Source organism: Chionomys nivalis, chromosome 10 (genome assembly GCF_950005125.1).
Source record: "Chionomys nivalis chromosome 10, mChiNiv1.1, whole genome shotgun sequence".
NCBI lineage: Eukaryota > Metazoa > Chordata > Mammalia > Rodentia > Cricetidae > Chionomys > Chionomys nivalis.
The window spans coordinates 11,753,338-11,764,932 of record NC_080095.1 but is presented as its reverse complement, the minus strand read 5'-3'; the positions used below and the strand labels follow the sequence as shown (position 1 = coordinate 11,764,932).

The 11,595-nt window shown below is 39.0% G+C and overlaps 1 gene segment (V, D, J or C); it reads right to left on the bottom strand.

Moving 5' to 3' along the window:
* Positions 1-5,627: 5,627 nt before the first annotated feature.
* Positions 5,628-9,632, bottom strand: LOC130882377 (immunoglobulin heavy variable 3-48-like; the record flags this gene model as incomplete). The annotated part of the segment is given in 3 exon segments: positions 5,628-5,636; positions 9,154-9,464; positions 9,566-9,632. Coding segments are annotated over 3 exon segments (366 nt in total), but the record flags the coding sequence as incomplete, so codon positions are not given.
* Positions 9,633-11,595: the final 1,963 nt, after the last annotated feature.

The window sequence follows — 11,595 nt, the reverse complement described above, 5'->3', positions numbered from 1 at the left end:
GTTTGCATTCCCACGAGTAATGGATGAGTGTACCCCTTCCTCCACATCCTCTCCAGCAAAGGCTATCATTGGTGTTTTTGATTTTAACCATTCTGACAGGTGTAAAATGGTATCTCAAAATTGTCTTGATTTGCATTTCCCTGATTGCTAAGGAGGTTGATCATGACCTCAAGTGTCTTTTGGCCATTTGTACTTCTGTTGAGAATGCTCTGTTCAGTTCAGTGGCCCATTTTTTTAATTGGGTTAATTAGCATTTTAAAGTCTAGTTTCTTGAGTTCTTTATATACTTTTGAGATCAGACCTTTGTCTATTGTGGAGTTAGTGAAGATCTCCCAGTCAATAGGTTACCTTTTATCTTAATGATAGTGTCCTTTGCTTTACAGAAGCTTCTCGGTTTCAGGAGGTCCCATTTATTCAATGTTGTCCTTAATGTCTGTGCTGCTGGGGTTATACATAGGAAGTGGTCTACAGTGCCCATATGTTGTAGAGTACTTCCCACTTTCTCTTCTATCAGGTTCAGTGTGTTCAGATTGATATTGATGTCTTTGATCCATTTGAACTTGAGTTTTGTGCATGGTGATAGATATGGATCTATTTTTATTCTTCTACAGGTTGACATCCAGTTATGCCAGCACCATTTGTTGAAGATGCTTTCTTTCTTCCATTGTATACTTTTAGTTCCTTTGTGGAATATCAGGTGTTCATAGGTTTGTGGGTAAAAATCCAGGTCTTCTACTCGATTCCAATGGTCAACACCTCTGTTTTTCTGTCAATACCAAGCTGTTTTCATTACTGTAGCTCTGTAATAGAGTCTGGAGTAAGGGATGATAATGTCACTGGAAGTACCTTTATTTTACAGGATTGTTTTGGCTATCCTAGGTTTTTTGTTTTTCCATATAAAGTTTATTATTGTTTTCTGAAAGTCTGTGAAGAATTTTGTTTGGATTTTGATTGAATCTATAGATTTCTTTTGGTAGAATTTTCATTTTTACTATGAAAATTCCCAATACAAGTGCAAGGGAGATCCTTCAATTTTCTGGTATCCTCTTCATTTTCTTTCTTCAAAGACTTAACGTTCTTGACAAATATATCTTTCACTACCTTGGTTAGAGTTACCCCAAGATATTTTATGCTATTTGTGGTTATCGTGAAAGGTGATGATTCTCTGATTTCCCTCTCCGCTTCTTTATCATTTCTGTATAGGAGGGCAACTGATTTTTTGGAGTTGATCTTGTATCCTGCCACATTACTAAAGGTGTTTATCAGCTGTAGGAGTTCTTTGATAGAGTTTTTGGGGTCGCTTATGTACACTATCATATCACCTGCAAATAACAAAAGTTTGACTTCTTCCTTTCTGATTCGAATCCCTTTGATCTCCTCATGCTGTCTTATCGCTATTGCTAGAACTTCAAGCACTATATTGAAGAGGTATGGAGAGAGTGGACACCTTTGTCTTGTTCCTGATTTTAGTGGGATGGCTTTGAGTTTTTCTCCATTTAATTTAATGTTAGCTCTTGGCTTGCTGTGTATTGCTTTTATTATATTTAGGAATGAACCTTGTTTCCCTAGTCTCTCCAAGACCTTTATTATAAAGGGGTGTTTAATTCTGTCAAATGCCTTTTCTACATCTAATGAAATTATCATATGTTTTTTTCCTTCAGTGTATTTATATGATGGATTACATTGATAGATTTTCATATGAATAACCAGCCTTGTATCTATGGGATGAAACTTACTTGATCATAATGGATAATTTTTTAGATGTGTTCTTGGATTCGGTTTGCCAGTATTTTATTGAGAATTTTTGCATCGATGTTCATGAGTGAGATTGGCCTGTAATTCTCTTTCTTGGTTGAGTCTTTATGTGGTTTTGGTATCAGGGTAATTGTAGCTTCATAAAAGGAATTTGGCAATGACTCTTCTGTTTCTATATTGTGAAATACATTAAGGAGTATAGGTGTTAAGTCTTCTGGTAGAATTCTGCATTGAAACCATCTGGTCCTGGGATTTTTTTAGTAGGGAGATGTAAAAGGAGCTGCGGACTGTTTTCTTGCTGCCCAGCTCCTGGCAACCTGGCTAGCTTATGCCCCGAAATAACAACACACAAACTGTATTCTTTTAAACACTGCTTGGTCCATTAGCTCTAGCCCCTTACTGGCTAACTCTCACACCTTGCTTTTACTCATATCTAATAATCTGTATAGAACCAGTCTTATCAGGAAAGATTCAGCATGTCTGACATGGTGGCTTGGTACATAGCATTTGCCCTGGAGAGGATATGCATGGCATCTGAGCTCACTTCCTCTTCCTCCCAGCATTCTGTTCTGTTTACTCCACCCACCTATGTTCTAACCTACCAGGCCAAGCAGTTTCTTTATTAATTACCCAATGAAATCAACAGATTGATATATGATTTTCCAGTTTTCGATAATGGCTTCTAATTCTTTGTGACTAATAGGTCTATTTAGATTGTTCACCTGGTCCTGGTTTAACTTTGGTATATGGTACTTATCTAAAAAAAATGTCCATTTCTTTTACATTTTCCAATTTTGTGGCATACATGCTTTTGTATTAAGATATAATGATTCTCTGAATTCATTATGTGTCTGTCATTATGCCTCCCTTTTTATTTCTGAATTTATTAATTTGTGTGTTCTCTCTCTGCCATTTGATTAGATTGGATAGGGGTTTATCAATCTTGTTGATTTTCTCCAAGAACCAGTTTTTTGTTTCATTGATTCTTTGGATTATTTTCTGTGTTTCTCTTTTTGTTGATTTCAGCCCTCAGTTTGAGTATTTCCAGTCTTCTACTCCTCCAAGGTGAGTCTGCTTCTTTTTTTCTAGAGCTTTCAGGTGGGCTTTTAAGTCTCCAATGTGTGCTTTCTCCGTTTTCTTTAAGTGGGCATTTAGTGCTATGAACTTTCCTCTTAGCACTGCTTTCATAGTGTCCCATAGGTTTGAGTATGTTATGTCTTTATTTTCATTGAATTCAAGGAAGACTTTAATTTCTTTCTTTATTTCTTCCTTGACCCAGGCATGGTTCAGTAGTTGACTGTTCAGTTTCCTTGAGTTTGTTGGCTTCCTTGGGGTTGTTGTTGAATTCTAACCTTACTCTATGGTGATCTGACAAGACACAGGTAGACACTGATATTTTTTTTTTTATCGATGGAGGTTTCCTTTGTTACCGAGTATGTGGTCAATTTTCGAGAAGGTTCCATGAGTTTCAGAGAAGAAGGTATATTCTTTCTTATTTGTGTGGAATGTTCTATAGATGTCTTTTAAGTCCATTTGATTCATTACCTCAATTAATTTTCTTATTTCTCTGTTTGGTTTCTGTCTGATTGACCTGTCCATTTGTGAAAAAGAAGTGTTCAAGTCTCCTACTAATAGTGTGTGTGGTTTGATGACTGCCTTGAGTTCTAGTAATGCTTCTTTTACATAAGTGGGTGCTTTTATATTAGGGGCATAGATATTCAAAATTGAGACATCATCCTGATGAATTGTTCCTGTTATGAGTAAAAAATGTTTCTCTCCATCTCTTCTGATTGATTTAAGTTTGAAGTCAACTTTGTTAGAAATTAGTATGGCCACACCTTCTTGTTTCTTAGGTCGATTTGCTTGATAAACCTTTTCCCAACCCTTTACTCTGAGTAGATGTCTGTCTTTGTGGTTGAGGTGTGTTTCTTGTAAACAGCAGAATGTTGGATCCTGTTTTTGTATCCAATCTCTTAGCCTGTGCCTTTTTACAGGTGAGTTGAGTCCATTAATATTAAGTGATATTAATGACCAGTGGTTGTTAACTCCAGTCATTTTTTTGGGTAGTAGAGTTTGTGTGTTTTCCTTCTTCAAGTTGTGCTGGTGAACGGTGTCTAGATATCTGAGTTTTTGTGGGTATTGTTGGATTCCTTGGTTTGTGATTTTCCTTCTATTCCTTTCTTTAAGGCTGGTTTTGTGGCTACATATTGTTTAAATTTGTTTTTATCCTGGAAAATTTTGTTTTCTCCATTTATAGTGAATGAAAGCTTGGCTGGGTGTAGTAGTCTAGGCTTGCATCTGTGGTCTCTTAGTTTCTGCAGTATATCTATCCAAGACCTTCTGGCCTTCCCAGTTTCCTTAGAGAAGTCAGGTGTAAGTCTGATATGTTTACCTTAATAAGTTACTCGACCTTTTTCCTTTGCAGCTCTTACTATTCTTTCTTTATTCTGTGTGTTTTGTGTTTTGATTATTACATATTGCTGGGATTTTTTTTATCCCGTCTATTTGGTGTTCTGTATGCTTCTTGAACCTTCATAGGAATATATTTCTTTAGGTTGGGAAAGTTTTCTTCTATAATTTTATTAGATATATTTTCTGGACCATTGAGCTGTACTTTTCCTTCTTCTACCCCTATTATTCTTTGGTTTGGTCTTTTTATTGTGTCCCAGATTTCCTGAATGTTTTGTGATGAGAATTCGTTGGATTTGCTGTTTTCTTTGATCAGCGTATTTATTTTCTCAATGGTATCTTCAGAATCTGAGATTCTTTCTTCTATCTCTTGTATTCTGTTGGTTATGCTTCTTTCTGTAGTCTCTATTTGTTTTCCTAGAGTTTCCATATCCAGCCAGCCCTTGGTTTGTATTTTCTTCCTTGCCTCCATTTCAGTTTTCAGGTCTTGAATTGTTTCCATTATCAGTTTGATTGCTTTTCCTTGGTTTCCTAGGATATCATTTACAGATTTACTCAATTCTTCAATCTTTTTGTTATCCGTCTCATGCATTTCTTTAAGGGAAGTTTTTCACCTCCTGTTTAAGGGCCTCTATCATGTTCATAAAGTCAATTTTTTCTACTTCTTGATTAAGGTGTTCAAGTCCTCCTGTGGTAGGTTTGCTGGGTTCTGGTGATTTCATGTTGTTTTTCAGATTGTTGGAGGAATTCTTGCATTGGCGCCTGCCCATCTCTTCCTCTGAATGCTCCCCTATGGATCTTCTTTTACAGGATCAGGTCTCCTTGCTGGCCAGGGAGCTCACAGACAAAAGGCCTACCTTTCTGTAGGCAGGCTATTGAAACAATGGCACTCCCGCCTGCCCAGTTGCACTCACAACCTGGTCTCAATGCCCAAACAGGCTGAGCTGGGGGATGTTATGTGCTCGAAGAGGGAAGGCAGAAGGGGGGGGTTTTCTGGATGCAAGCTGTGTGGGGTAGGAAGAGAGAGGCAATAACCGGGGATAATAGCCCCTGCAGGAAGCCTAGGAAGTATAGGGTGATCAGGAATGTCTGTGCTCCATCTCTTGGGCTATTGCCATGGGTTGGGAACTCACTCACCCCACTCATGGATCTTCTGGTACTGAGATCAGGTCTCCTTGCTGGCCAGGTAGCTCGCAAACAAAAACTATTCTTGTTATACTTGAGCTAGCCTGGTTACTTATCGTAACAACTTAATTTGCCAGCAGACATAAAAAGGATTGGACATGAGGTATTCGTTTCCATATAGACAGTTATGGTTTAAAAATCCATAATTGGGCCAGGTGGTGGTGGCGCATGCCTTTAATCCAAGCACTCGGGAGGCAGAGGCACGTGGATCCCTGTGAGTTCAAGGCCAGCCTGATCTACAAGAGCTAGTTCCAGGACAGGAACCAAAAACTACGGAGAAACCCTGTCTCGAAAATACAAAAACAAATCCATAATTGGCAATATATTTTCTCTTTTAAAAATTATTATTATAATATTTAATTATATAATTGTAATTCTTTTATCAATGTACAGTGATATTCAGGGTTCAAAAGTTGGCTCAGTGGTAAGGCACCTGCCTCCCAGTATTAAAATATTAGCTTGACTTACAACAGTTAGCTTAGAAGCTGGGTGTGATTTTTTATCCTATATTCCCAGCAATGGAGGCATATGTGTGACTGGAGTTACTCTAAGTCTTGCCAGCCAAAGATTCTGTCTGAGCATTTGTGCTCCAGGTTCACTGTGATATCCTTACTTAAAAATAAGATAAAAATCAGCTGGTAAACATACTCAAACTCCACTCTAGTCTCCTGACACATGTGCAAATCATGTACTATGAATACACAGTCTAGCTAATTAGCATTTCTAGCCATTCTAACTTTGTCCTTACGTGGCATTGGATTCATGGTTTGTAGTTATTCATATCTGTCCCACGGATGCTGTAGACCTTGGATGAACTGCTTGCCATGGAAGCCAAGAGATAAACTCCTGCAGACCTGTTTTCTCTCCACAGCTTTTTAGCTGTACTTCTTACTGTGGGCACTTCCATTCCTTTTCCAGTCATAGAGTGGCACATTAAAGACTATGAAAGTAAGAAATGATATTTGTCTAATCCTATTTTTAATTGAGTTTAATTTTTAATTGCTTAATTCCTATTTTTAAATGAATTTGGTTCTTAAACTTAAGATCTTTCATATTGGCACAAAGAACTCTAACACAGAGCAACAAGCGTAGTTCATTCTTTTAAAAATCACATTTTTCTACAGAAAATAAATTTTGATGACTGAATTTATGCACTACTAAAATAAACACCAGGAAACACAACTACTTATTCCTTGACACCCGGCATTTATAACTGATCCTGTAAAGGATCAATTTACAGCCAAGCAGTGGTGGTGCAAACCTAAAATCCCAGCACTCGGGGGACAAAGAGCTAATTGCAGTATAGGCTCAGAGAAACCCTATCTCAAATACACAAAAACACAATCAAACAAAAGATCTATTTACTGAGCATAGATTTTGAGAATGTTGGATATAGAAGATAAATCAAACCAAATGAAGAAAACAGAAGGAAGAGGACAAGGAGAAGTAGAGGGAAACTTCACCTTCAGCTGGTGACTCCTATTCTGAATCTGGACTCCATGACCTTTTCAAGATTACTGTGTAGTTGAACCACAGCATGTGCAGAAATCTCACTACTCATGTTCAACACCACACACTTGAATGAAAGGTAAAAATGAGAGCAGACTGCACATATGAGTAACAATGCCTTCCACAGACAGTAAAGAGGAAGCAGGGCATGTTGAGCTGTGTTCTCTGACTGGTGTTTTGAGAGTTACTGGGATCTTAAAGAAGAAAGGGAGCTGGAATGTCTTCAAAGGCTTGCTCAGGGTAAGAGAGGCCCTGAGTCTGAAGTCAAACCCTGAATCCCAGCCTTGCTGCTCACCTGACCTCACAGCAGGTTTCTGTAGTCAGATGATGTTGTGGTAACCTCTGTAATGTAAACTATATATAGATAATGAGACAGTATGCATCACTGATCAAGTACTCAGTCATGGAGACATATACACACAGACAGATATACAACAACTGAGAAAATCTTTCCAAAAACACATAAGAGCAGATGGGTATATCTATATTAACATCCTGTGCTATTTGAAAATTTTCTTTTCCCACCTATGTTATTCATTCTGCTGAATAACAAATTCCCATGCTCATTAATAATGTACTGTGATTACAATGATTGATCCCTCTATCCTCTGTCCTCGTTCTCTCTCTCCTTTGACCCTTCTGTCCTCTCCTATTCTCGTGTCTTTTCTTTTCTCTCCTCCCTCCTTTCCTGATTTACTGCACCAATTTTGCTTCTTTTGTCTGCTCATCTGAGAGCAGGATTGCAGGTCACAGCACCTTGTGTAATTTTCCGAGGGACCCATAGAATTTAGTAGAACCACATTCCCATTTACACAGCACAGGCATCCCTTTCCTCCATTCCCATAACATTTGGTGTCATTCTTTCCTTGGGTAAATGACACTCATATCATTGGTTACAGACAACTAATTCTTTTGGGCTTAAGATCCATTTTTATGGTTGCTAGAAATGTTAGCTTTATGCTACCTCTTCTGCCCACTTTCACTGGCCAAGGTAAAGCATCTCAATCAGAGCATGGAGGGCAGAACAATGTGTGCTCATGAGGACATCACCTCTCAACTCTGAGTTCCCAGAACTATCTGTTAACCTCCTGACTCAGAACTTAGAGAAGTGGAATAAAGGAAATTTTCTTGGAAAGAAAAAAATTAAACTGTTCTCTTGGATGACAAATACGATGCTATAACTTTTAACAGGGTGTAGTGAGGTTTCAATGACAGTATTTATTATTCAATATGAGAAATATAATTATTAAAAATTAGGAATCAAGGTCTCATATAAACTACACAAGAACTAGACCATTGGGCTAAATCACAGAACTGGATGAGAACTTTTTAAAAATATACTGTTTTAATTAGGGATATTTACTTCTGTGAGGGTAGTGTAGTGCTCATAGAGACAAACAGAGAGCACAAAGTCCTCTAGACTCACATGTGGTTCTGAGCTGCCTGCATCTTCTGAAGTTTACAATCTTCTTTGGCTTCTTCAGGAACTGATGCAGGTCAAAAGACAGGATCATTCTAGCTTAGTGTGATGATCTACGTTTTGTTCAGGTAAAAGCACATCCTAAATTTCAAAGCAATAAATGGGGCTGTGAAAAATCAGGATTTTGACACACAAGAACCCTTCATTTGGTTCTAATCACAGAACTCAGAATCTATAATAAAAAAAAAAGAAGAGAAAAGAAAATGAAAGGAAAGGAAGGAAAGGAAAGGAAAGGAAAGGAAAGGAAAGGAAAGGAAAGGAAAGGAAAGGAAAGGAAAGGAAAGAAATGTGTGTGGCAACCAACCAGGTATACCATATAGGGAATGTGGAGACTGAACAATCACTAGGACTCACTGAAAAATCAGATAATCCAGTCATTGAGATTCAGGCCCTAGGATAGAATTTGTCTCAAAAAAGTAGTGCAGATTTTTAGAGAAATACTTCATATGTAAACACACACACACAGAGTAGTAAGCGAGAATGAGTGAGAGTAAGAGAGACTGGGACAGAGGTAGGTAGAGAGATAAAAGGAAACAGGGAGAAACACTGTAATAAATAAACACACACAACACAACAGGAAAAAGAAATCCGAATAAACATTTAGACATGCAAGGATTACTACACACTATACCTGTAGAGAAAATCCCAAAGTGTGATATGGAGAGGTAGTGCAGACACAGAGAAGTTCAGTCTTCCATGCTTCTCTGAGCAGGCTCTTCTGTGACCCAGATCTCTAAGTGCTCTCAGCGCCCCCTGCTGGTCCCGTGTTCTCCACAGCGGTGTTTTTGTCTGAGTTCACAGTAACATTCACTTACTGTGTCTCTTGCACAGTAATACATGGCTGTGTCCTCAGACCTCAGACGGCTCATTTCCAGGTACAGAGTGTTCTTGGCGTTGTCTCTGGAGATTGTGAACCGGCCCTTCACAGTGTCCGCATAGTAGATGTCGCTACTACTACTACTAATGTATGCAACCCACTCCATCCCCTTCCCTGGAGCCTGGCGGACCCAGTTCATTCCATAGTCACTAAAGGTAAATCCAGAGGCTGCACAGGAGAGTTTCAGGGATTTTCCAGGCTGCACTAAGCCTCCACCAGACTCCAACAACTGTACTTCACACTGTCCACCTGTAAACACAAAGAATTCTGGTTAGAAAACTGATGCAGAAGAATATTTTTTCTCTTTCTCGTGTCCACACAACACACAGCATCTCATATTTATGAATTACCTTTTAAAATAAGGACAGAGAAAACTAATATGAGCCCTAAGTCCATGGTATGTGGCCTGTGTTCAGTTCTGACCCCTGACTGGGAGGACTTGGGAACCCAGGGCTTGTCTTCTCTGACAGAACTGCAGGGTCAGGAGAGGACTTGTTTTTATGGGCAAAAGAAGCCTTATTTGCATATCTTCCTGCCATAGCATACTCTGTAATTGGATCTGGATGAAGGCAGGAACCAGAGAAGATATAAGACATCATATACACAGGTGAGAGTTATAGAAAATGAAGCGTTAATGTAGCTCTGTGTAAACATTTTCCTTGTTAGGTATTCACTACACAGTATTTAGATCCCTTTTCCCCATATGCATCGAAAATGTTATGTTATGTTATGTTATGTTTCCACACTGTCATGTCTCTTTAGGACCAATGTGAAATTTAAAAGCTAGACACACTGTTGTGTGTCTAGATATTAGCTCTGTCTGTCCCTCTGTCTCTCCTGGGCTCATATGCCTTTAATTCAAGCAGTAGGGTAGTATAGACTGGCTTGACATGGCTGGGAAGAGAGAGAAATATAAGACAGGAGCTCAGATCCAGGCTGAGGTTTCAGTCCGAGAGGCAGTCTGAGGTTTTGGAGAGACAGCATTCAGTCAGACGATTTGTAGAGACAGGATCTTCCCCATTTGGTCTGACCATTAGGTAGAAGTAAGAACTCTCTAGTGGCTGAATTCTCTGCTTTTCTGATCCTTCAGCTTTTTCCCCTGGTAGCTGACTCAGGCTCTTTGTCATTAAGAACAATTAGAATTTGTGAAACAGAAGGTGTCCCTGCTGATGTTGACTTGGGATTGGAGATCAGAATTATAATGTGTGCTTCCACTACTCCAGATTCTTCACATCCACTTCAGACACTTTCCTGGAGGTTGGCAGACCCAGCTTACACCATGACTGGATAATGAGAATCTATAGACAGTTCAGGTGAGGGAAAGGATCTATCAGAACTGTACTAGACCATGTCCTTACTCCTTCAGCTGCACCCGGGACAGGGAACCTGGGAACAGGTACAATAATCATGGTATAGTCATTCCACAGATGACATGCCTGGATCTCTTTTCTGAAACCCTGACACACTCACAGCTTGGAAAGGGCACCAGGCCGAAGAGCAACACCAGGACAACCATGCTCTGTTGAAAGCTTAAGTGAGAAAGAGATGGGGCCTCTCATGTAGGCCTGGACTTTTAGCCTGAGCAGGACAGACGGCTGCTTTGCATTGTGGGAAGTTCCTGAGAGGATAGAAGGAAGCACAGGGTATGGTTTAAACTTTTCCCTTGGGTTTCTGAGAATTGCCCTTATGTTTCTTAGAGGGTATGTGATAAAAAAAATGAGTAACATTTTTTTTTCTGACACTGGATTCCCACTTGCATATAAATAGGAAATTTTATAATTTCCCTGTGCAGATCTTTGATGGAAAACATTAAGTGACTCCACATTCATGCTGTGCCGACAACAGAGGATACCACATCCTCAGTGCATGTCCCTGTAAATCCCAGCAGAGTGTTTAGATGGAAATTAGTCATAATGCACTTCAGCCTCTACCTGATGTGAAATCAGGATTAAGGAAGTACTTAAAATCCTTTCTGTTGTCATTGCAGTTAATCTTTTTATTACTCACCTAGAAAATCCAACTTGTGAGGATGCTACTCACAAACATTTAGTGCACGTGATTTTATTTTTTTATCTGATAGGAGATTCAAGGGATTAATTTTCATACACATAGTGGTCTCAAGGACATCACACATGGATATTTCCTAGTTCCTATTTTCTGTTTGTCTGCGTCTGTCACTATGTACATTTTTATTTCCTTCCTTTTCTCTTTACTACTTGAAGCACATTGCAAAAGCAGGTTCCTAAATATTATTGTGGTATTGGTGAGGAATTGAGGGTTACCTCTTCATAACATCTCATAAAAATCACTTGCATGGAACCAGTCTTCATGGTTGGTTATATTACTCAAAGCAATAAGAAGACAGAGAACCCTAAGTGTT